Source organism: Drosophila ananassae, chromosome 3L (assembly GCF_017639315.1).
Source record: "Drosophila ananassae strain 14024-0371.13 chromosome 3L, ASM1763931v2, whole genome shotgun sequence".
NCBI lineage: Eukaryota > Metazoa > Arthropoda > Insecta > Diptera > Drosophilidae > Drosophila > Drosophila ananassae.
Genome location: NC_057929.1, coordinates 16,635,408 through 16,660,807, shown reverse-complemented (window position 1 = coordinate 16,660,807; position 25,400 = coordinate 16,635,408). Strand labels below are relative to the sequence as shown.

The following is a 25,400-nucleotide window of genomic DNA, read 5'->3' as shown; positions in this document are numbered from 1 at the left end:
TTAAAAGGATGGATGTCCTTCCGCCCGCACTCCGCCTGTTGAGCACTTCCTTATTTACACTTTATATTTATTTGAAATATGAGCTACTGCACTCGCTAAATAAATCAGCTAACACGCTCTCAAATCGTACCCATGGCAGCTGTCACTCGCCATTATTATCATCAACAAAAGGTTCTTGGTTATGATACATATTCCCCTCCTGAGTCGCTGGAATGTGGCCCGGAATGTGCGGAATGTCTTGGCCGGATGACAAAATGCGATTTGAATGGCCAACTTAAACGGACACAATTCAGACTGCCTGGGCACAAAGCGATTCCAATTTCTCCTTCTGAATAAATTCCTTGCTTCAACGAAACGAATGTCTGACATTATTGGGTGATCATGAAATGAATAAATTCAAGAATGTTACTTACTTGCTAAGTGGAAAATTTTCACAGCGAACAACATTTACTTTTTGAAGGCAGGAAGGCATAAAGTATGTAAAGTATTGTATTTCATTTAGTATCAACAAATTCCGAAATCTTTTTGTAGTTTTTTCTGAAAAGATTTTTGAATGGAAAATATATTATATGACGAAAATTCGGCCAAATCGGTTTATTTGTTTTTGTTTTCCTAATTTCCTTTTTTTTCAGTGGATTCTTCCAAACCACCCTAAGAATATAATTTTTTAAAGGTTAGTTAAATATAACAAAAAACATTTTTAGAACTCTAACATAAGACCTTAGAGTGGAGTAGTCCAGAGGAGTACCAAGTACCAGGTATCATATAGACGATAAAATCAATTATATCATGTCCTTATATGTTTTTAATCCTCTTCTTCATTTTCAACCAATGAATCATTAATGGTTTTCCGTTTTAAGCCTTGAGTCGCAGCTTGTCATCCCAGAGACCATTTGCCATCGGTGGTAAACAGTAAATAAATTCTCTTCAATAAATTGGGTTTTTATTTGTAATTCCAGGGCGCAGTTTCGCCCATGTAATCCCGAGAAGCAAGTGAAATTGAAAACTCATAAATTGTCCTTTATGCTCTGTCGTTCGATTTTTTGCTTTTTGCAGAGAAACGATTGAATGCATCAGCATTCAGCGAAATCCAAATGAAATCCCACTGTTTGCAGAAACAGGGTCAAAACCCGTTTCAGCCATGGCTTTTAAACCAGTAGCAGGAATATTGTTTTAGCCGAGCCGAGCTGGCCAGTGAAAGGGTAATTTAAACAATTTAAAAGGGCCATTCAACAAATCCCTCTCAGCCCACCAGCACTCTATAAAATGTATGAAATTCCGTTGAAATGGCTTTCGATTTTAGCCAATCTGTTTAAGCACAACATGTATTATTTATAGCCCTTCGATTCTTTCAAGTTAGCATACAATTCATGGCGATATTAATTGCACCCATCCAACCACTACCCACTCTTATACCACATTCTATAATTGATGCCATTGTTTTGCTTAAAAAGCCAACGAAATTTTTAAAGAAAATCATCCATAAATCAGGGAGTGGGTGGGAAGAGCTGGTGCAGACATCGTTGCATGATTTATGCGCCTAATAAATTTCTGCACCAACATTGAACAAAAAACCAAGGGACGCCTTTCATCTGAACGGGGAATGAAGATAAACAACTCGCGGGGTTTGTTGCACGTTCGTCTCGTGCCACCGGGTAACGTGCCACTAAAACCCAGGTTTGATTCTGCAGTTTTCATTCTGACAGCCAGCGAATTGGAAATCGGCGAACAAACATTTTCATTACTCATACGTCATGGGAACGCAGAAATTCCAATATAAAAACCCAAACAAAAACCCAAGCGAAACGCCATCGAAAACATTTTGACAGATGCACGGCACAATTTCGCTTGGTTAAGTTTTTTAATACATCGAGGTTTTTTGTCGTGTTTGATTCAAAACAGAAAACATTTCATTCAGAAGTTTTGACTAGAAAGGCGGTAAAATTTCACTTGGAAAAATATATTGTGGTTCTCAAAAGACAGGGGTGGATTTAGATTTTAAGAATATTATTTTGAGAGAATTTTAAATATATATCTCTATACATATATTAGAAACAAGTAAATAATAACTATTTAATTAATATATATTTATTAAAACATTGATTAATAAATAAACTAAGAGATTTGATGAGTTACCCTATTACTTTTATATAGTTATGAGACAGTTGTATAAGTTTTCGTAAAAAAAAAACAATTTCCAAACAACATTTTCGAAAATACATTTATAATTTTTGAAAAAAATCTAAATTAATTGAGATTAAAAAAATTTATATTTTTTTCAGTGTATTTGATTATATGGAATTAGAAGTGTGGGGTACCTAGGAGTCCCTTTGTAGGAGTAATGTCCCTGGGCCACCACTTCAGTGCTGAGTGCTAAAATAGACGCCTTACACATGTACCGTCCCCATACTCGGCTACAAAGTCAAATACATTTCCCAGTTTTATGTTTTCCGACCGATCTGCCGCCCCTCCCCCACCTACACCCCTCCCAATTTCCTATAGCCAGCCCCCACCCGGCTCCCGGCCCGACTTTTATTGAAGTTTCCTCCCGTTCGTTTTTATCAAATGCAATATAAGGATCCCTGACATCGAGGGCATTAGCGCAGGGCTGCCAAAGTCAAGTCAAGCTTGTTTAACACATCACAGCTGCTCCTCCTGCCACTGCCACTGCCACGCCCTGCCGCCCTCTGTTTTGGCCCTCTTTACTGTGCCAACTTTTTTTCTGGCTACTTTTCGCCTATGGCACTTTCCTCACGCTTTTATTGCTAATTTCTGTTATTGCCAACGTTTTGCGTGAGTTTCGCGCGTTGTCGTAAAAATATTTTTATTAGCCGATTGGAAGGGGGGTTAGAGGGTGCCAGGGAGGTAAATCTGGCAGGGGGTGGTTAGGAGGAGGGGGTAGGAAGTCAGGAGAAGCCTCATTTCACATGTAGGCGCATTAAGAGCTTCTAATACATTTAAGCCAACGCTAGAAAGTAGGCAACACAAAAATTTCAACAGCAAAGCCAAGCAAATGGATTCTTTTAAATTCATAACCACAAAACATAAAAAAAGGTGATGAATTTAATAAAAATTTATTATAAAATATAAAAAGTGTAAGCATCGAGAGAAAGACTTTATGACTTTAAGACTTTTCTTTATACCCTAACTATATTAAGGTACAGTCTCTGAAAAAAGAACTGTAGCTCCCTTGTAGCCAAATCTTTACCTATCTAAAGGTACTAACTATTTTCCATTCTCCCACTATTGACACTAAATCGCTTATTTATTCAATGGAGGTTGCCTCGCCAGGTTCAGGTTCAATGTCGGCGATTTATGGGCAAGTTTGTACCGAGACATCGTAAAATTTAAGTGGCCCTCAGTCCCTCTTGCCTCGCCAAATCAGTTTTATGAGTATGTATGGCCAGTTAATAACCAAATTTGTCTGCTCAGCTTAGGCATTAAACCCAATTTCTGCGAGATGAGCTTAACAAAATCGAGGTTGTCTCAAAAAAAATCAAAAGAAACAGAGCCGAGCTGAGCTGGTTTAAGCCCGAACTCGAGCGCCTGAGTGATGTCGGGCGATTTCGTGTAATTTGTGCAATAAATATAAAACTTGTATTATTATTACACAAGCATGAAGCAAAGTGGAGAACACAGTAGTACTACGTACTACACGCACAAGTGGAACAAACACTCGAAAAGCAAACATGGTAGTCGGTTGTCAGCATAACAAGAGTGCGTGCAGAAGTGTTGTGCACACACAGAATGCATTCAGCCATTACCCCACCCACGGTCGATTTCCCTTTTAGCAGCACAACCAATTTGCAATCCTAGATTTTATGTTGTTCATTTTCATGGTACTTTTTGCCTTGCCAAAGGCACTGAAAGAAAATCTGTGGAGTCTAAAAAAGGGTATCCTTAAAAATATCAAGCAATGTTATGCCATTTTATTCATTTTAAGGATGATTAGGGTTTAAATTCCTTTTGTCGATGTGAGTTACAGTAGTTTGACAAATTGAAGTGCATTTACCGATTTGCCTAAACGATAAGATTACTAAAACCCAAATCTGGGGTGCAACCGCACAGTTCTTTCCACCTGACATGCCCCAATGCTGTTGAACTTCCATTTCATTGCACTCAACCGCAATTTGTCCTTTTGCTTCGTAAGGTTCTGTGTGTTCGATTTTCCATATTTGGAATCGGAAAAATATGCGAGTGTTTTGTCTTTGCAGCTGACCATTTCTTGTTGCAAGTTGGATGTACAAAACAAAAGCAATTGGAACAAAAAACAACACAAATATTTGTCTTTCCAAGAACAGGTGAATATTTTTAGGGACACAAATAGATAACACCTCACTTGTGCATAGAGTTTTTCTTTCCAGTTTATGGTATATACTATAATAAATTTTTGATAATAAAAGGGAGTGGATGGAGAACCCTTTTAGGGTTTAATTAAATTGCTTATTTTCCAACCTCAACCAAAAAATAAATCACACACATTGATTGCAATTATTCCCGCCATTACAACTTTAACAGTCTGTTACAAAGTGCAATGGTTTTGCGGGGCAAGCTGTTGGAAAACCAATTAAGTTCCCTTTCAAACAGACCGTAAATCGGAAAATACTTTTGGGAAGGCAAAAGGCCCACACATCCTGACACATTCTCCCACATCTGCCCACATTTATGAGCTTTCCAAAACCAATTTGATTGACTAACGAAACTTATTTGCCGCATTTCAGCTGACGCAGCTCCTGCTGCAGGACTCAGGACTCTGAACCATGGGTGACCAGAGCAGCAACAGCAGCTTTAGTGGCACCACCACCAGTACCAGCAATTCGGCAGCCGTTGCAATTGCCGAAAGTGCCGCGGAAAGCGGTCCGGACTTCGATGCATTACGCGCAGCCTGCGAAGCGAGGCTAAATGGCAGCGGACATCTGGAGGGTAAGTTCATTTTACCTCCCTCTTCTTAATGGTTGTATTTACACGGAGAAAAAACTATAGGGAATAAAAACTTAACAAGAGAATACCAAAAAACAAAAGAATATAAAGATTTCATAAAATTACTTAAAAAATAAAACCAATCCTTTTTAAAAAAACATATCATTAACCTTTTTTTAATAATTTTTATTGTATTAGGAAGCAGACACAGTATTTTTACTAAGAACCCTTAGATCAATAAACTTTTCTATTTGCCTTATTGACATATTTTACGTTCTCTTTCAAAACCTTAAAAATAAACTAATTATGAAAACAGAATATTGAGTTTTCCCGCTTTCGGTATTCATAGCTCTGCCAATTTACAATTTTTTGACATCAGCGCTTCTAGTAGCGCCAATTCTCATTCAGAATATTGCTTAAAACTAGTTTTTTCAAGAGGCTTCCCTATGAAATGGGATTTACAAATTTCGCCACCTTGCTCGCTTCCTGTAGCCATAGCTCTGCCAATTTACATCCGATTAAGGAATAGTGAACCAGTAGTAGTGTCGCCAGTAGCTTCGAGCTTTGAATAGCGCCATATTTAATAAAAATATTTAACTTAAAACTCGTTTTAAAATTTTTTTCCTTCGAGATAACCAATTTTGAATTGCATTTTTAGTTTTCCCTTTAGATTTTTCCAAAAGATTATTAATTTAAAAAGACTGCGCAACTCGTTACTATTTTTTCGCGAAACTTCAATAAAAACTAATGAGAACCTGGCAGCACTATGGTTTTTTCTCCCGTGGCTCTGGCCAGGCCAACTGCAATTTCGGCGGCCATTATGCATGAATAAGTTTAAATTGCTACCATTCCCTTGTATTCACGTTCTTTTTTTGCGTTTCTCCACCAATAAACAGGAGACGGGCCCTACTGCGCCGGCACCTTTGATGGCTGGCTTTGTTGGCCGGATACGGCCGCCGGCACTTCCGCTTACGAGCTCTGTCCGGACTTCATCACGGGATTCGATCCAGCAAGTAAGTGGAGTAACAGTGGCTGGCAGTGGAGCTGGAGCTGGCGCTGAATTGTTTATTAAATTCCACAAAGCAACATCCGTTTTTGGGGTCAGCACTCTGGGATCTCTGCATATGACACGAAAAAAGAACACAACAACCTCCCTTGGCGGGGTGGTAAGCGTGTGTGTGTTTTTGGCCGAAAGGGAAATGTGTTGTAGGGGGCTTGGTAAGAGGCTACCCTCTAATTGGCCTCATCCCCTGGCTCCTCGTTATACATACGTATACATAAATAAACGGAGGGGAATACACTCCCAGCCAGACCAAATCAATCGGAAAGTTGTTATGTTTATGCTTTGATTTCATGTCGTATGGAAACATAAAATATTCAGAAAACCACGCAGGTAGCAAGGATCTCTGGCTCCTTGAAAGGCTCTCCATAAAATGCTGAAATGTTTTCAGCTGATTTGACGCAATTTGCAGAGTTTTGTTAAAAAACAAGGCCAAATGGCTGGGGCCTCGGGGCAGAGATGACTGATGTTTAAATTGAAGAGAATCGGGCTTAAAGAATTGTCATCGAAATGGAAAGATAAAATATGAAAATAATTAATTATAGTTGGCTCGTCAAGGTGTTGGTGATGCCACAAAAAGTGAATGAATGAAAAAGCTTTGTCAACTCATTGTTGCATCATTAGTGGGAACCTCAACACTTCTAATAATTCGAATAAATAACAAAAACTCATCCATTTGGCGCACAATGTGCATCATTTAATACGTAATTATCAGACGAGGGCATTTTGAATTAATAAAACATTTCAATTGAACTCCCTTTCGGGGGCAGAACAAAAACCAATTAATTATGCAAAATTTATGCTTCACGCATTTCAAATGCTGATTAACTCCAGCATTAAAGCAAATATTACGGGCGCATAGAATATCAGCTAAAATAAATTGAAACGAGTGTATAAATATTTGAGGCAATTTATGGAATAAATCATTCGCCGTGCGCTGCATGCCAATTTGCATTAATGGGGAGGGAGCGTATGCAATATGGGGCAAGGCGACATGCCACAGCTTAAGCCCTGACCAGGACAACGACGGCGAAAATGGCGAAAGTTGAATGACTTTTTTTGTTATGACAAAAACAACGAGGGCAAGGGCCAAGAAAGTGCTACTTTCACTACATTTAGCTTGTGGTGCCACCAACCCCCCAACCACCATCCTTTCTTTTTTGTTATTTTTTTGCTCCTTTCGGGGTCGCCGCCAGCTTGTACAAGATTATGTGCTTTGGCACTGCGCCGCCATTAACTTTTATGGCACTTCCGGTCGGCGGATGTCGGTGTGGTGTGCCCCGCCCGATTCCACTCCTTCCGCTGGCAACCCCCAGCCGGCTACTTATCTGCCACACAGAGCGTATACGTGATTTTATCCGTCTGCGTGCCAAAAGGCGATAAATGGGTTCTGGGAAAGATCGTCGTCCACAAAAGCCAGAAGTAACGAAAGGGAGCAGGAAAACCTTCCTTACCTGTGCTGAAAAAAATGCAGCAATTTCGATTTCCTGCACTTTCTCAACAATTCCAGCAAAAAGTGCCACTCGAACAACTGCAGCCAGAAAAGTCGGTAATTCGGAATCGAACAACACTCGACATGCCACAAGCAAGAAACCAAGTTTTTGTCATGACTTTCGGTTTGATTTGGCTTCAATGAAAACTTTCACAATAACACCAGCCATTATGCCACTCAAACAAATGGTTTTATTTTTAAATTCCTGCCACAACAAATGGATTGCGGTTAACTTGGTGGCATATGCAATAAATAATGGCTAATACAATTAAATGCATCGACCACAACGCACAATGCTTCACAATATTTGTCCAAGTGTCAATCATAAAATCGCATTTATTTAGTTTGGGTAAATATTTGCATTTCAAATTGGCTGCCGGGATTTTGGGTTTCTGAAATTAATTATTATTACATAATTAAAGTCTTAAAAGCGTGAAAAAATAGATAAAATAAATTAACCATATATCTGAACAATAAAATCCATCTATTACCAACAGGATATGCCCACAAGGAGTGCGGAATCGAGGGCGAGTGGTTCAAACATCCGTTGACCAACAAAACCTGGTCCAATTACACAACCTGCGTAAATCTCGATGACCTCGAGGTAAGGCTATCCACACGGGCCAAGACTAACTATTAATCGTTTACTCCTTCCTTTCCAATATATAGTGGAAGCACAATGTGAATCTGATCTACGAGATTGGCTACGGCATCTCGCTGCTGGCCATCCTGCTGTCGTTGGCCATATTGGGTTATTTCAAGTAAGTCGATTCCTTCATCTGTGCCGGCCATTCTCTTAGCCCTTAATCCCTGGGAGCAGCCATGGAGAATCGCTCGGTTGGCGCCAAAAAAAAAACTACTGGAATGTCAAACGGCTTAATCAACTGGCTCGGCAGCCTGCGAGATATGGCCCAAAATGCTTATTGCACTCACTAACTTAATGCCGCACAATTGACGCCGGAAATGAGAAAATACTTTGTCTTATTTTTTCCACTTCCTCCGCACTTTCATCCCATCTCGCAGTCCATCAAACCGACACAATTCAGTCTGAGTTGGCTTCCTCAAGCAGGATATCGATTAATTTCCCAGTGCCTGCAGACCAATTAGTGCTCTCGGTTTGTTTATTGTCAGTGGGATAGAGACCGGTATATCACTAGAGGTAGAGATAGGGATAGAGCTGGCAGGATGAGTTTAAATTTGTGACCCAGAGGCAAATAAAACAGGGTTACAGACGTGTGGGAATTTGGTTTTCCCTAACAAACAAAAAAGAAAGTGGATAATTAAAAGTTTAATGACAAAGCAGCGTGTCCGAGTGAGTGAGTCAACCCCACACGACACTTGAACACAATTCAAACTAAGCTCGAATGAAAATAGCCAAGAATTTCAATTTAAATTCTCATTTAATTTGTTTAAAGATGGACAGTTGGGTTTTGCCTGGCTTTGATTAAAGACAAGTTTATGAAGATAGGCAGCTTTTTAACTGGGGATATCTTAAATCTCAGTGATATCCTTTAATTATCTCCATAAAATATTTATTATAAAAAATATTCCTTTATTATTCAAACCAAACACAACCCTTGCCCTTTTGGCGCTGAAATGCAAATTCGTCAACCGCAATGCCTTGCATTTCTCAGCCAATAGCATTCCTTGCCGACGAATTGTGGCCCAGAAATTTATGCCGTTTGCATATCCTGAATTCCTTCCACAGGTCCCTGAAGTGCGCCCGCATCACCCTCCACATGAATCTGTTTGCCTCGTTTGCGGCCAACAACTCGTTGTGGCTCATCTGGTATCTGCTGGTCATGCCCGACACGGAGCTCCTCCATCAGAGTCCGGTAAGTGGGCACACGTGACGTATACGTAACGAGTGTTAGATCAACTTTCATTTCCGGTATCTGGTTTCTGATTGCTGATTTCTGTTTTCCGTTCCCCCGTCTCTGCTTTTTGATTTTTGAACTGCATTGCATTAACATTCCAGATGCGATGCGTGGCCCTGCACATCAAGCTTCACTACTTTCTCCTCTCCAACTATTCGTGGATGCTCTGCGAAGGATTCTACTTGCACACCGTCCTGGTGGCCGCGTTCATATCTGAGAAGCGATTGGTGAAATGGCTCATCGCCTTCGGCTGGGGCTCGCCGGCCGTCGTCATATTCGTCTACAGTATGGCCCGGGGACTTGGAGGCACTCCCGAGCAAAATATGCAGTAAGTGAATAATGAATGGGGAATGTTACACTCAGGGAAAAATTACTTTTAAATTAAAATGCACCTTAATTGGGAAGAAACCTACCAATCTTTGATATAATCTTTGAGATAATCCGTCAAAGAATCGAATTCCTTTTGATACAGCCAAGATACAGCTTTCTTAAATAGTGATCTCAAAAAAAAAAATGTTAATCTCTGTGTGTGATGGCAGGATACATTCTCTGCACATTGTCCTGCCATTTGGCAAATGCTAATCGAATCACTCTGCCGCCACTCAACCATCTCCTCATTTCCCATTCCTGCAGCTGTTGGATGAGCCCCACCGACTACGACAACATTCTGGTGGTGCCCGTTTGTATCTCGATGTTCCTCAACCTCCTGTTCCTGTGCAACATTGTACGCGTTGTCCTGCTGAAGTTGAATGCTCCGGCCAGTATACAGGGCAGCTGTGGTCCATCTCGCACTGTCCTGCAGGCATTCCGGTAAGTTTTTCAGTACCATCCCCACTACCTTTGTACCGCCAGGGAGCCTGTTTTTTAAGCCATAACGGATAACTCTCAAAGGGCCTACGGGGCGAATGCGTAATTATATTTTGTTTCCCTTGTATTTATCGTAGCGTTCTCCTGCCTTTTCGCTTTCGTTTTTGTTTCCGAAAAGAGCTCTTTTATTGTTTATTCGCTTTGCACTTGGAAGTTTGGTTCATTTTACATTTTAAATTACGCATACGCAGCGTTGACTTGCATGTTAATACACAGGGCGCACAAAAAACAAGGCATTTTATAATATACTATAGACCCACACCTCCCAACCTCCTGTTTCGTCCTGTTAGGGCTACCCTGCTGCTCGTGCCGCTGCTTGGCCTCCAGTATATCGTAACGCCGTTTCGTCCTGCGCCCGGACATCCCTGGGAGAATACATACGAAATCATCTCGGCATTTACGGCCTCGTTTCAAGTAAGTAAAATGTTTTTTGCCAGAGAACGGCGCGCCGTTCTCGTTTCGCCAGCCATTGTTTTGCACGCTTTCATAAAATCACTTTACGACGCTGGGCTGGCTGAAAAGTTATGATGTTAGTTCCTAGTCGATGTCGGGCCACTAGGTGCTGGAAAAACAAGTAATATATCAGGGGGAATGCAAATAAGCAAAGAAATACGAACATGCCAGGACAGACGACTGGACAGCTCATTAAATTGGTTGCATTCCGGAATCAATAATGAAAATACACGCCATGTGGAATGTGCGCGCCCCAAGCAACAATATTATTAAAACGCTGGACGGGATTGAGCCAAAGTTCACCCTCGGCGGAAAGGAAATATATGTGGGTTTCTTCACATTTGCCCGGCGGGAAGTTGAGCATGAAATGCACTCCGGTACGAAGCTCGTAAAAGCAACTCGAGCTTGTCCCCCTGGCATGCTCTCGTCCTGCCATCCTCCGGAGCGAGAAAAGTCATTCTCAATATACCAGCATTTACAGTCAGTTAACATATTTGTCATGGTCGCAGCAGGATTCTCAGTGCTCTCAGTTTGTGGCCAACTTAAAGACAAAGGCAGTCTTCCGTGGCAAAAGTTTTATCTGCAAGATACATTTGTATCTGAAAGGTAAAGTCTCCCTGGCAGTTGCCTTGGCAAATGTCAGGCAGTCGCAGCTTAGCTGATTTGCATACATTTAGCCATTTCAGCTCAAACATCAAAGGAAACTAAGCTTATTTATTAAATTAAATAACAAATCCAACATCAAATGCAAGCAATGTCCTATTTTTTATTCAAAATATATCTCAAAATATATCATTCAAAGGAATATATAAATGGTATCTAGTACATATCTTTCTTTTAGTTTTTCTTTTAATCAAAAATTCAATCCAAACTTCTAGAAACTCTGCCAAAAAGTATCTGAAAACTGCCTGATAAATTCAATATGCTCCACTGGCATGAAACAAAGAAGGAATCCATTATCCTGGAAATAAAATAAAATGTTCCTGGGTGTGGCTAAGCTGCAGTTGAGCTCCTGAATGGAACCACAAAAGTCACTTCATCCTGAGCCGCTTTCGTCAATGACAATCGATTGAAAGAAAATTTTTTAGTTGTGAGCAAGGACTTTAAAGTCATTCCAGCTTGGCTTACTTTTGTTTATTGTTTTGTTTTCCCTTCCTGTTATTTTTCATGCTCGAGAAGGCAAAGTTTTCCCCTCAAGAACCACTGTGACAGCCACTGTGATGAAGTCGACAGTCGTAAAAGATTTCCTGCACGGGGATATGCAAAAATCCCGAAACTACTTAGTCAAAAATGAAAATTTATATGCATGTAAACGTATTTATTTGGTTGTTTTTGTGGCTCAGCCAGAAGTCAGAACCTGAATCTGAATCAGCATCAGAATCAGAGATTTTACTGCAATTGGCATTTGTCAGCTTCCCAGGAACATTTCCCAGGAGACCTTCCCGCCCCCTGTACTCCTTTCCGGGGCTTCCTTTTTGGCATAGAGCTTGGGGACTTGATTCGAGAGATGTGGAGACAAAACACGTTTTAGTGAGATTGAATTAAAAACTTCCGCCTGGCATCAGGACTAAAATGGTAAACAACAAATGTCGCAGGATGTCAACAAAAATTTGCCATAATATTTAAATGGACTGCCAGAACTTGGAGAAAATTCCTCTGCTTTTCTAATTGCTTTACTTAAGCTTATTAGTTGGACCAAATATTTTTCAACTGGATTAAAGGACTTGGCAATTAGAGTAAATAAAATAAATGGCTTTGGCCAAAAAGTCGTAAATCTAGTGCTAAAAAGTGTTTAAAACATAAAGACAAAGAAACATGGCCAAATAGGAAGCTTTCAGAGCCAGACCAGATAGGAAGAAGAAACAACAGAAAAATAGGACACACAAAGGGTCCTGGGTATGGCATGTGTATTATGTATTTTGTGTTTGTTATCTCTTCCGTGGTCAAGTATATTCCGGAACTCACTGTGCTAACCATAACAACTAACTAACAACAAACTATGCAGTATGGAAATGGTTTACATAACAATTGTTTTTCCTTCCTTTTTCCATTTTATTTTTATATTCATAGATTTTGGGTGTAGAAGCACCCAAAACAGTTTACACCATAGATGGGTTTAAGCTGGAAAATTATAGTTATCATTTAACTTCAAACCAATAGCCTGAGTTGGACAATCAATCAGGAAGTTTTTCATTTCCAATATGCTCAGAGGCAAAAAACCCTATTGCCGCGATGATGAGGGTATGGAGGTATAAATAGAGGAATGACTGAATGGCAACTGTGGCTGATTGAGTCCATGATGGGCCTCCGTGTGTGGCGGCAATCAAACGAAGCCCCTCCAAGTGCCAACGACAAATCCTAGCGGCAGTCAGTTCACGTACCCAGCCATACATAAAATATATATATTTAGGGATATACATATATATGTGTATAAATTTTTGGGCTTACAGCCAAGTGCGGCCCACACAAATGCCGACTGCGACAATCAACCAGAAAGTGGAAAAGACAAATGGCCAAGAGTCGAGTCGGGCCAAGAGCAGGGGCTCACGGCTCACGGCTCTTGGCTCTCGGCCGGTTCAAGTGGCCGTCTGACAGGCTAAATGAATATTGAGCCGCCGGACGAAGGACTCAGAACGTAGGATTGTTGGTTATAACCAAAGGAACAAGCAAAATTGTATTATGTTTTGTATTAAGACCAACTGAGGGGCAAACCAGACAAAATCATAGGGATTTTCATGTAAATGCTGCGAATACTCTTCTTTGGAGTCTCTTTTAGTAGATTTTGGGGCTTTCTTATAGGTCAAAGGTTGGTCATGAATTTGGCGAGATTTTGTTTCTTAAAAAGTTTTCCAGACAGTTTAAATTTGATATTCTAAAAAGGCTTATCGGCCTATTGTATCCTTACCTCTCCCTAACATTAAAGCCCTATTTTGCACACCATAACAGACCGTTATAGCATAACCATTATACCCTCTTCTAGAGAAACAAAAAGGACAATAATAATGGGCATTGTAATAAGTACAACTGCGATAAGCTTTAGTGATAATTCAGTCTGTCTCTTTCTATTATTCATATTCGCTCTCTTTCAGGGTCTGTGTGTGGCCACTTTGTTCTGTTTCTTCAATGGCGAGGTGATTGCCCAAGTGAAGCGCAAATGGCGGATGATGTGCTTCAGCAACCGGCCGCGGACCAATTCCTACACAGCCACTCAGGTCTCGGTAAGATTTCTACTAAAAGCTTCACATGCTTTTTTCTATCTTTCCAACCCAACCCTCTCCACTCTTGAAAATACTAGACACTCCTTTATTAAATTTGGTACCACGGGTTACGGCGCGTATGAGTAATGCAGCACTAGCACTAGACACACACACACCTCTACACCCCCACCCACACACACACAACTGCAACCTATTGGCCTATTGATACGCATTAATCGCATGCAATAAAAAAAATAGTAAAAAAAAATTGAGAAACAAGTTAGAGAAGCCGACGCACCGTTGCCAACCTGCCAACCACCATGATAGCAAATTCTCAGTTCTTTTGATTGTAGTTCGTGCGCTGCGGACCGCCACTGCCAGGAGAGGAGAAGGTATGACTAAAGGACCTGTCGGCCAAGCGACGCGCCTCCTCCGCCCCCTCCCAACAGCTGCACCAGCAGCAGCCACACCATCCGGAACAGCTGAGATCTCGCAGCCAGAGCCTTGGCGGTTCAACGAACTTCCTCGATTCGTGGCGCAGCCGGATGCCGTTTTTGAAACGCCGCCAAACCATCGACAACTCCCGACAATGTCAGCCACTGATGCAGGAACGGGAGGCGCCTTCTGGTAGGGCCGGAGGCGTTGGCGTTGCTACCGATGTTGGACGGCCCGTGGCAGGTGCGGAGGCCACATTGATGACAACCATAGCGGAAGATGTCGCATCAGAGGCAGTCACATCCGAATCCCCCGAAGGCTCCAATCCCAACGGTAGGGGCACAGTCATCGTGCGAATGGAGCAGGCTGGCCAACAGAACTTGGCCGATGAGGCGCTTTAGGCCAAAAACAAAAGGCAACCCCTTCGAGTCACTCAACACATCTCATAGTTTAAGCCGCACCGGAAACCGAAACCAAAACAGGTCAAGAACCCCCCAAAAAAAAGGAAGCATAAGCCCCACCAATAGTAGCCAGGAGTCTTGAAAGATTTTCAAAACTCTTTCCTTATCAAGTGGCACAAAAACTGAGTTGAAATTAATTATTAATTAATCTACCGAAGAAATGAAAATTCTTCTTACCAAATCACAAATTCTTGGCCAGCAAGAGTGAAATGAGTTTCGCAGTTATGTTTTCGCATTTAATTGTTAAGTTTTGATAGAATAGTCCTCTTTGTTTTCCCAGAAATGAAAATGCGAAATTTATTTAGAACCTTGAAGGCCGAAAACGGGGCTAACCTAATATTTATTGTACCTATGGATGTAAGAATTTATGTGGATATCAAATATCATTGTTGTCTTAAGTGTTAAGTGTAACCCCCAAAAAAAAAATAAAACTTGCCCTCTGACTCTCTCCTACCTCCCCACTACCTACTCCCTACTTACTACTTCCTAATCCCTTCTCACTCTAAACCCTTCAATCTGTCTCTCTCGCTGTGGTAAGCTGAGCTTTGTGGCAATCGCTTTTAGTGTGTCTATGAAAGTAATAAAATTTTAATTATATGTATGTATGTGGCAAGAGTTTTAAAGTTATTTCTTGGCTTAAACGCCACGCTCTGCTAATTAGCCAACTCTAAAACAGCCAGGAGCCAGCTGTCTGTCAGGACAACAACAGGACCTGCCCGAATCTAATGCTCATTTAATGAATGCCATTTGAAGGTAGGCCTGTTCTCCCAATGGACCTTGGCCGGGTTAACAGGTGCTTCCGGATTCCATTTAGCAAATTTGTTGTTTAATTTTTGAAAGGCTTTTACAGTGCTTACTTGGCTAGAAAATGAACAAAAACTTCTAAGCAAATTGGCTCAAAATAGGTAAGTATATTTGGCCAAAAAGTAGTCCAGGCCAAGAGTAAGCCGACATTTGTGGACACTTATTGAGGACTGTCCATTTCCCGGCGGTGGGGATTTTAATGATGTTGCTGCAAGTGGCGGAATGGATGCCTGGCTGACTGACAGTGCGGGTGAAAGTGGCCTACTGTTGTTGTTTTGTCGTGTGGCAGACACATGTGTCGGCACAGCGGCCCCATTGTGCTCCACACAATGTTTTATGCATTCAAAGTGTGTGAGTGGGAGTGTGATAAGTGGCAGCTTCACACGTTGAAAGTACATCCATGCCACACACGACACACTCATAATTCTGTAGATTATTCGCGCCCGAAAGCTGGGGATTGGGGATGGATCCTATGTAGTTTTCTGCCAGGCCAGGATCCAGGATGATATTACTCATCAGGAGTTAACTTTCCCCATCAGCCAACGAGGCGGCAAAAACAACTGGCAAACGAGCTGTTTAATCCTCTGCGGGTTGGTTGAGGTTTTCACGAAAACATCTCGAAATAAAAAGCATTTACTGAAAAGCTTTTCATTGCAGTTCCCCCACATTAAAAGTTTAATGAAAGGCTAGATAATAAATAAATAATTTTATTGGTAACATTCCAGTTAAAAGACTTAAAACCTAATATTGAAAGTCATACCAAATCCTGATTGAATTTCAATTAAACGAAATAACCTGATTGATGTCCCGTGAAAATCTAATAACTTTTATTTGAGCCAAAGTTTATATTGGGATTTGAGAGAATCAGAAAGGACAGACCCAGACCACAATCTTCTTCAGAAATATGAGTAAAATTTTTAGAATATTTATTTTGAGACTATTTCGAGGCAAGGGATACTGTGTCCACGTTGCTGTTGGCCTTCAGCTGGAATTTATGGTGCGATGGGTCACAAATAATGCATAAACCTGGCCAAGGCGAGTGCCAAAGAGTGCTTGTGGGACCATTTGCTTGCCTGGACTGAACTGGTCTGGTCTGGTTTTGGTTTTCGGGTTTTGGGTTTGTCTTCAATCTGACTCTGGCAGTGATTTTTTGGCATCGTTGAGAAGTGCACTTTAATTAAAAATTTTACAAGAGTGAGAAAAAAGGGTGGAGGTTGTGTTTGAATAGAGTTTCTCATACGCCCTGGTGTGCGGCTTTTAATTGAAGTGCTGGCAGAGTTTGGGGCTGCTGCCGTTGTCGCCTGTGTATTTGCATAATGAACTCAATTAAAAGTTGGCTACTCCACCCAACACTTCCCCTTCTTGATGTCACCCGATGAGGTCGGACTTAAGCTAATGGCAGGAACTGTTTAACACGGGTGGGCCCTCCAAGACGGTTTACTCCTTTCGATCCTTCAGCAGCAACTGCATCCTCTGACCCACCAAACCCAGAGGCTTGCGAGGCACTAAATGGCAGGTGGATTGCCTAAAAAATATTGTTTTCTTTTTTAAGTTTAGTTCTTTAAAAATATTTTTAACTTACTTGTAAATTATTTTCTCGCGGTCTGCCCAGGGCCAGGAGCGCTCCATTCGGTCCAATCGGAACAGCAACTAAACAAATAAAGTTTAATAAATTTTACTTTAAAACAATGAAATATTAAACGTATCTCCACTAAATGTAATTTTCAAAAAATTTTAAAAAATGTTCTGCCAAGTGTATTTCCATTACCTTTTCAGCCTGCCCCTTGGCAGAATCCTGAGGCGGTGGCTGTGGAGTGGGCGTGGCTGGGCGCACCTTTGATTGCTCCACCTGAAGATGCTCCACCTCCACGGGCTCCTTTTTCTCTGGCATATCCTTATCCAGCTTTTCAGATGATCCCTGTAACTCATCCTTTTCATCATCCGCCTCAGTGTCGTTGATGCGCAACTTGGGAACATTGCGGAGATTCCAAGTGTAGGTGGTGCTCAAGAAATCGCTGTCATCATCAACATCTTCCACATCCGAGGGGCAGGACGAGGCCTCGGAGTCTTCGACAGTCACTGTCTTTGACGCCGCTGGCAGCTTTATGAAATATACCGCACTGCCCTCGGTCTCATCCTCGGATTCTGTGTCATCACTTGCCTCATTTGCCGGATAATTGGCTTCCGATGCATAATCCGATTCCGGCGTGACATCCTTCAGCAGCTTTGATTGCCTGCCACCTTCAATGCTGGCCTCCACCTCGTCCTCCTCCTCGTCATCCTTCACCTGGACCAAATCATCCTCGTCACTGTCACTGTCACCTGCCGGTTCATCATCATCCCTCAGCTCATAGTCAAGGGCATCCTCGTCATATGAGAATTTTCGCTGCACACAGGCCTCCTCCTGCTCCTCCCGATCCAGTTCGCTCATTCTGCCAAAGCTCTGCGACACGGTGGCCAAAGTAGAGGACAGGATCTTTGGTATTTCAGCGATGGCCGAAAGCTTTCGCTGCATTTCCAGGAGGCGCATTTCGATGGAACTGGCTCGAACGCGCCCTAAAAAGCAAATTCAGGTCGAAGAAAAAGCATTTCGGAGAGGGTTCACATATTAAAGGGGCTTGTTTTAGATTTTTATTAAAGCCACAAACACAGAGAGAGAGTCACAAAATATTAAAATTTATATAAACGATGCACTGTAAATAGTTAATTAGTTGCTCTAAAAATCGTATATTCCAGAAAAGTAACTTTTCCACGTAAATAAATTTAACACAAAAATTTTAATAGATTTTTCTTTTCTTTTTATAAAATAAAAGTCATTTTTTTATATAATTTTTTTACAGTTATCAATGACAAATTAGTTTAGGGGAGGAATTACAAAAGGGGGTTGACTAGATCTGGAGGCCTCTGAGTATTTGTGCTTCAAAAGTTAGTTCTATTTTCTCAGTGCAGGTTAAGAAGGGAACTCCCGCTGCTGTCATGGGGTTAAGCTGGTTAACTGGGAACCTTGACCTTCTCTCACTGCACCACCTCATTTGGCCTTGGAGGCGCTGGGCAGGGCCAGGAGCATATTCTCGATGGTGCTGCTGCGGAGCTCTTGGTTATCGCCCACCTCCGCGAAAAAGCGCCGGATGTTCCGTACGATGCGATGGTGGGGCAGCTCCTGGTTCAAGGATCAGAACCCAGCGGAACAAGAACGGATACGGGAGAAAAGAAATGTGGGAAAGTTTTGGGTTAATTCTTTCTGTGGCAGAGTTGTTGGCATGCAATCGTGTGGTTGTCTTCATCACCTGCTCTTCCTCGTCGGAGGACTCGTCCTCGCTGAGCTCAATGACCACCTCGTTGCCCTCGTCGTCCAGCTCGGTTTTGGTTTTCTTTTTCTTGGGCTTCGGCGGCTCCGGGGGGTCTTGCCACATTATCGGATGCCAACAACGCGAGCCAAGCAGGGGGGTTGGGTGGAAGTCTACAACAAAAAGATACAGAGCCCAGTCAGTTCAGGTTACACGAAAAAGGATATGGCTGTGACGGGTAAAAAGGACATGCAACTGCAGTTAACCGCATGGAAGTGCAACTACTCACCGCTAGGTGGCGGCAGCGGCTTGGGAACCCGCATCACAATTGACTTCTCCTCGCCGGCCTCAAACTGACCTGTGGGATCATCCTCCTCCATGCTGCAACGGCACAGTAAATTTTTCATTACATAAGTTTAAGAGCCTTAAAATGAATATAATAATAATATCCCAGACACCGCACCGAGCGCATATCTGGGGCAGCAACCTACTTGCGCAGCAGGAAATGTATCTTCTTGGGCGAGGCGTTGATTCTCTCGTGGGCCTGGGACAGTGTCAGCTGCGTGGCGTCCTCCTCGTTTATCTCGAGTATGATGTCGCCCAGGCGAATGCCCGCTTTGTCGGCCAAACCGTCGGGGGTCACCTGCAAGGGCCCAAGGATGTCAACCGATTCAAATCGAAACCGAAATCGAAACCAAGAGAATTTCAAATAAAATCCTTTTACTTTCCGCGTGATACCGCACGATTCGAGTCTCGAGGCGCAATTGAATGGATATCTGCGTACTTTGGGTTTAGGTTCAGCGGATACATAGATATATGCGAAACACAAGCGACAGATACAGATGACAAGAATACGAGATGCTCTCAAAAAAAATGAAAGAAAATAATGAAAAACAATAAAAACTGAAACAGACAATGGCGGGAAAGTAAATAGACTTGTCATATACCCCACAAAAAAATCAATATAGAACTATACAAATGATAGACTTCAGGATTATCTAAGCTATTAATTTATTTAATTTTAAATTTATCTTTTCCTAACATTTTTTTAAGTTTTTTAGGTACTAATTACTTGCAAAGTTCATCAAACTCTCTCCTAGTTTGCCCCAAAAACCATTTAAACAAAAATTGATATTTTCTCAAAAGACATCGCGAGACGTCAAAAGTAAAATGTTGCACAAAAGTCAAAAGCAATACTAATAGTTTTGAGGGAAATGGAAATGAGCTTAGTATAGACTATTTATTTGTTTAGAACTGTAGACAAAAACTAGAAAATAATCCCCAAAAACTTAAATTGCAAAATTCGACAAATCTCTGTACAACTTTAGGAGAACTTTCTGATAAAAAATATCAAAATAAATTCATGAAACTCTGGGGATTCTTGGACTATCTCTCATGACACCCACTGTATGTATTTGGCTTCCGTCGAAGAAAAACTAATCTAACCCAAATATTGTACATTCACTTGAGACTGAAGTGAGCCAAATGGGAACTACATGGGGGAGCGAAAACATCTCGAAAAACAAGAAGACGGAGCGTGGCAGGTGCAGATGCCACAAGACAATAAAATACTCGATTCTATGTGGCAGGCGGATAATTTGCATTGCCTGTGCCTTCCTCATAGGATAATTGGAATTCAAAGTTGTCGTGGATGGGTTTGTTATTCTGGCCCGCGAGCAAAAATTGCAAACAATGACGAAACCGCAGTTGCAGTTTGTGGAATGGCTACAGTAGTGCTACGATAAATACGACCATAATCAAAAGTCCCATTTACAGGACTAATTTTAAAGAGGACTGCCTGTAAGTTGTGACTACAGCCAGATGTCTTGGTTCCCAATTTACCTGAAAGACTGTTAGCGGCATGTGGAACTCGGCCCCTCCGGTGATAAGGAAACCCCACCTGGTGTCGTCCTTGGAGGCATAGGCATCGGAGTCCACATCGAAGGCGGGAAAGCCGTCCGTATCGCCAATGCCGCAGGACACCTTGATAATGGGGGCCTTCTTCTTAGTCTCCGGCGTCGACCAGAGCAATCCTAATGGCTCCGGCATCGTTTTTGTTTACCTCCGCTCTTTTGTATCTCAATCTGTAATTGTGTCTATATTTGTGTATCTGTATCTGTATCTGTGTCTGTAGTGGTTTTAGTATCTGTATCTCTCTTGCTATCCGCTGGTTTTATTTATAAATTTCACTCTTGCTGGCGGCACTCTTGCTTTTTGTATTTTCTGGCAAAAGTTTCGGTTGCTCTTTTCTTGACGGCGATGGCTTGTTTGCCTTTCTCCTGTCAAAATTCCGCCAGTGCAAAAATATTATTTGTATTTTGCCGGCTTTTCAGCAATAGAACCTCAGCGCTGTTTACTTTTCACAAATTTTGAAATTTTCAACTTTATCACGAACTTGCCACGCCAGGGCAATTAGTGGAGACTTATATAATCAAAGCACTCGAATTGCACAATAAGAAACTCATTAATTTTTATATCAGAATGATTTTAAAGAAACGCTAAACGGCGAAGAATTAAATTCATTAAGACCACCACTGTATGGTGGCAGGATACAAAATTAGAATTATGGAAAAGAAATTCAAAGCTTTGGCCTTTGAATGTTATTTTTCGCTTTCCACTTCCACTCGACTGCACTCGACTTGGCCAACTAAAATAATTCTCGAGAAGTTTGCCTTTGTGGCTGCTGCTGTTGCATCCGCCACATTCAATCTTCCATTCTCCCCAGAATCTTGCTCTTTTTCAGCCATTTTTTTGTGTTTTCCTTTTTTTAGATAGTGTGCCGCCACAGAAACGGTTGCACTTTCTTGCTGCACTCGAAATTACGCTATGCGTCGCCTTAATAACCATTATTTCTGCTGTTCGTGCAACATAATGTGGAATCGATTCAAAGCTTGGGAACTAGATCCAATCCAGCCATCTGTTCTTCAAGTTTATTTTTTCAGGCAGTCGTTGGACTCTTTTTTTCGTTCAACCCTCCTCATATCAACCATACGGTATTAAAGCCAAACATGCCAAGTTCACAGGCCTGTCAAAAAACAAACAACAATGGAAAATTTGAATTCTGGATGCAGAGAGGAAGCCTATACACCACACCTGATGAAAAAATTTCGATTATCACTGAAGGGAACTCACTGAATGGAATAGTGCTCAAACAGATTTTGTTAGCCAGGCCACAAGAGATTGTTGGCCAAAAACGTGCCTTATCTGCCACCAGAACAACAAAAAGAGTCAAAACACAAGTTCTGACAACCAGAAGACAGACAAAAAGGATGCCAGTGGCAGAAAAGTGCAAAAAAGTTTCCAATAAACCAAAACATGGCTGTAAAAGGAGAGTGCAGATGACACAAGTCAATGACAGGATACAAAATGGCTCATAAACCAATAAACGAGACTTACTTTCTCTTACAAAAAATATATAAAGACAAAACAATAAATTATATAAAATTATTATTTTAATAAATAAGGAAACTTACAGTCTTCGAGAGAAAAATAATTTCGAAAGTTGGGAAATAAGTCATTCATCTATTCAAATTTTTCAAACTAAATACATATTTTAATATTCTTGTGCCTCTTTATACTATTTTCTTAAATTATTCATTTATAAATCAAATCTTAAACTCACAAAGACCTCCTCAAATTGATTAATAACAACAGAAGAAAATTTCAAAGTTCACAAAGTTTATTTAAATTCTAATTTTAGCTTCACATTAATGGTGGCGATTTGGCAAATCTTTACAAATTTTATACATATCACGAATTTCGATTTTGACATCTAGGAAAGAGCCCTGTTCCAAGTTTTCCAGTTTCTTTGTGGGACAAATTGTGGCGAGGTTTACCAAGTTTTTGTATCTCACATCATTGGTTGAACGACGACGTCTTGTCTGGGAGACTTCTTCCTCAGATTTTTGTGATACTTCGGCAGAATCTGAGTCACTGGAACTTTTAACATTTGGAGTTTTCTCAGCCTTTGGTGATGATTCTTCCACAGAACCCGAATCAAAGCCATATTCAGGAAAGGGAATTTTCTCTACCTTTGGTGATGACTCTTCCGCAGAATCTGAATCGATGGAACTTTCAACAACCAGAGTTTTCTTAGTTTTTTCCTTTTCCTCCTCCGGCGAAGAATTGTCCTCCGAAGAAATACTGGACGCTATAGATCTTTTCGTAAGACTACTATCGGTTTGGTCATACAGGTCAAAATCGATTGTTTCAGTTTCCTCATGCGAATAGGATGCCGAACTCGCTATTGTCACAATCAAAGTTGCTAATAGAAACTGGAATATAAAACGAGCCATTACTGGAGGCCGAAGAAATCCTTGCTGAATAATGATATTCTGTGGGTCTTCAAGTGAAACTATTCACTGCGAGTGGCTTTTTAAAACTGAATGGAACTGACGACAGAGGTTCCGCACGAAGCCCCAGCAAAATTCATTGTCGTTATCGTCTTGTCGGCGATTATGTGTTTAGAGACTAAAATGTAAACAAAGCTTCTGTCAAGTCGGAAGTGATAAGAAACCAAAACATTAAGACGTTTGATTGAAATTCAAAGACACTTAAAAAAATGATAAATTATTATAATCTTTCTCTGGATTCAAAATCTCTCTCGAACTAAAACTTTTTCATTCCAATGAACTTTAAAGCGAAGAACATTTTTGCACTGTATAGTATTATATATATTATAAATTATAGTATAAATATATTTTATATATTTATTATATATATTGGAAAGAAAACCACCTGACTCGTCCTCTGGCTTTAAGCTTTAATGGCACTAAGCTTTAGTTATTATTTCTTGGAAAGTTTATTGAGTTTGATAAGAAACTGTCTAGTAGGTCAGGACTGCGGTGCAAAGGCTAAGGTTAAATTAAAAAACTTTCTTATTTAATTCTTTGGTATTTCTTATTTTAATTTTATTTTAACATCATCATCCCATTATTCATATGTGGCATCGTTAGTCTCCAAGGAACTAACTTCCTGGACTTCACAGCCCTGGGCATAATCCTCGATACTTAAGTCCTTGTCCTTTTTCAGAGCAGCCATAGCCTCCTCCATCTCTTGGGTCAGCTCCTTCTCCGCCTGAGGATTCAGTTCTGGCTCGTGATGCTCTTCGGAAACATCTCGCCTTCGCCTTTTAGGTGGGGCTGAGGTCTCATCCTCAGCAGCCTGGGTGGTGGTCTCAGTCTCACCTTCACCAGCTGCAGCAGCTGCCCCAGCTTGACCGGATTTGCCAGCTTTGGATTGTGCCGCCTTGTGCTTCTCCTCAGAGGACGAGCCAGAGGAATCCGCGCTGGAGTCACCCCCCCGTCTGACTCTTTTTAGAGCATTCTCTTTTTCTTTGCTTTCCTCGGATGATCCCTTGGCCTCTGATAAGACAGAATATTGGTTATATAAACATTTAAAAAATGTTCACAAACTTCTCACTTTCTTCAGGATCCTCGTGGGAACCGCTAGAATCCTGGGCATTTCGTTTTCGGATTCCAGACTTCTCTACAAGGTCCATGTTCAAACTCGCTTCCAGATTCTGATTGAAAAATTCATCCAAGGTGTAGGGAAGGGCAACTGCCACACTGAGAGCTGTGACAGAAATGAGCAGCAGCAGGATGGATCTCTGCATTTTGTAAGTCCTTTGAATACGTATACTTTATGTTTAATCTCTTTGGTTGTAACGATCGCGTCAAGTGGGTCTTTAGTACTGATCCCCGTTGATGGGAAAGGTTCACCACGAAACCTCAGCAAACTAAATAGAAATCGAGGTGATTATGGACACAAATATAATTAAAGATCGCATCTCAGTTCAACTTATGTATTCATCCAACACTCTACCCTTTGCTGGCAGCTCTCCCTCCAATTTTCCTGCGCAATTTCCGAGTTAGTGCCAATTGCGATTTCATACTTGACTTGCATAATTCATGACAGCAAATTGAGGGACTACGATGCTTCTGCATTTTGCCTGCTTGGCGAGCAAAGCAAAGTAAATAGAGCCAGTGATAAGCCGGACTGAGTCGCGGATCATCAAAGATCAAGACGAGTCGCAATTTGTAATTATCGACGCGTTTCCAGAAGTGCATGAAAACAAAAGTACAGCCAGTCAACAAAAAACATGTAAATAAGTTTTGCACAGAAAAAAACATTATATCAGATTATGTTTAAAGTGTATATATTTTTCTAAAAAATCTATGGTGTCACTATATAAGTATAATAATTTTCGAAGCACTCGATTATCTAAATAATCTTTATTTGAATAAATGTACAAAATCTAAATAAATATAATTTCTGATTGAGTTGATTTTTCTTCTTTAAGTACAACTGTATATATATATAATAAAACATAATAAATAATAAATATATATTTTTATTTTCTAAAATCAAAATGGTGAGTAACACTTCGAGAGAAATCACAAAACAATATTTTGGAGTTCATTAGGTCTTATTTTTTCACTAGAATTTTTAGAATAATATTTTGTTTACTCTCTAAATTATAATAAAAAAATTAAATGGTCTAACCCAGAAACTCAAAGATTATTGTTCGTTTTTGAAAAACCAACAA

At 40.9% G+C, this 25,400-nt stretch overlaps 4 protein-coding genes across 5 annotated transcripts in view; 1 reads left to right on the top strand and 3 right to left on the bottom strand.

Annotated features, from left to right (window-relative positions):
- LOC6494059 (calcitonin gene-related peptide type 1 receptor) overlaps nt 1-15,367 on the top strand; it is a 28,644-nt gene extending 13,277 nt beyond the window's left edge. Inside the window, 10 exon segments of the mRNA XM_032450367.2 lie at nt 4,722-4,923; nt 5,817-5,933; nt 7,970-8,076; nt 8,142-8,233; nt 9,181-9,307; nt 9,451-9,677; nt 9,983-10,159; nt 10,507-10,630; nt 13,759-13,887; nt 14,220-15,367. Of these exon segments, the coding sequence (XP_032306258.2) occupies nt 4,761-4,923; nt 5,817-5,933; nt 7,970-8,076; nt 8,142-8,233; nt 9,181-9,307; nt 9,451-9,677; nt 9,983-10,159; nt 10,507-10,630; nt 13,759-13,887; nt 14,220-14,702 (1,746 nt within the window). The 5' untranslated portion in view covers nt 4,722-4,760 and the 3' untranslated portion in view covers nt 14,703-15,367.
- Nucleotides 15,368-16,258: 891 nt separating this feature from the next.
- LOC6496523 lies at nt 16,259-21,517 on the bottom strand. Of its 2 annotated transcripts, XM_014908381.3 has the most exons (6): nt 20,696-21,517; nt 19,345-19,496; nt 19,143-19,234; nt 17,335-18,122; nt 17,149-17,216; nt 16,259-17,091 (listed from the first exon to the last, which is right to left on the bottom strand). In XM_014908381.3, the coding sequence occupies exons 1-6, from the start codon at nt 20,900-20,902 to the stop codon at nt 17,004-17,006; spliced, it is 1,395 nt and encodes a 464-aa protein (XP_014763867.1). In that variant the 5' UTR covers nt 20,903-21,517; the 3' UTR covers nt 16,259-17,003. The 2 variants fall into 2 exon arrangements, with proteins under 2 accessions (XP_014763867.1, XP_001961065.1); XM_001961029.4 differs by lacking the exons at nt 16,259-17,091; nt 17,149-17,216; nt 17,335-18,122 and adding exons at nt 18,167-18,726; nt 18,854-19,026 and having other exon boundaries at nt 20,696-21,497.
- Nucleotides 21,518-22,514: 997 nt separating this feature from the next.
- Nucleotides 22,515-23,233, bottom strand: LOC26513653. Its single transcript, XM_014908438.3, has one exon. It carries the CDS (start codon nt 23,146-23,148, stop codon nt 22,561-22,563), a length of 588 nt encoding a protein of 195 aa, XP_014763924.1. The 5' UTR covers nt 23,149-23,233; the 3' UTR covers nt 22,515-22,560.
- Nucleotides 23,234-23,738: 505 nt separating this feature from the next.
- LOC6496522 lies at nt 23,739-24,473 on the bottom strand. Its single transcript, XM_001961028.4, has 2 exons — nt 24,275-24,473; nt 23,739-24,216 (listed from the first exon to the last, which is right to left on the bottom strand). Exons 1-2 carry the CDS (start codon nt 24,465-24,467, stop codon nt 23,786-23,788), a joined length of 624 nt encoding a protein of 207 aa, XP_001961064.1. The 5' UTR covers nt 24,468-24,473; the 3' UTR covers nt 23,739-23,785.
- Between the last annotated feature and the right edge of the window lie 927 nt (nt 24,474-25,400).

Coding starts and splice junctions, on each gene's coding strand:
- LOC6496522 (XM_001961028.4), bottom strand. CDS start 24,467: ATGCAGAGATCCATCCTGCTGCTGCTCATTTCTGTCACAGCTCTCAGT. Junction 24,217..24,274: donor CCACGAGGATCCTGAAGAAA/GTGAGAAGTTTG, acceptor CTGTCTTATCAG/AGGCCAAGGGATCATCCGAG.
- LOC26513653 (XM_014908438.3), bottom strand. CDS start 23,148: ATGGCTCGTTTTATATTCCAGTTTCTATTAGCAACTTTGATTGTGACA.
- LOC6496523 (XM_014908381.3), bottom strand. CDS start 20,902: ATGCCGGAGCCATTAGGATTGCTCTGGTCGACGCCGGAGACTAAGAAG. Junction 19,497..20,695: donor TGCCGCTAACAGTCTTTCAG/GTAAATTGGGAA, acceptor GGGCCCTTGCAG/GTGACCCCCGACGGTTTGGC. Junction 18,123..19,142: donor GCCGCTGCCGCCACCTAGCG/GTGAGTAGTTGC, acceptor TTTGCTTTTTAG/GGCGCGTTCGAGCCAGTTCC.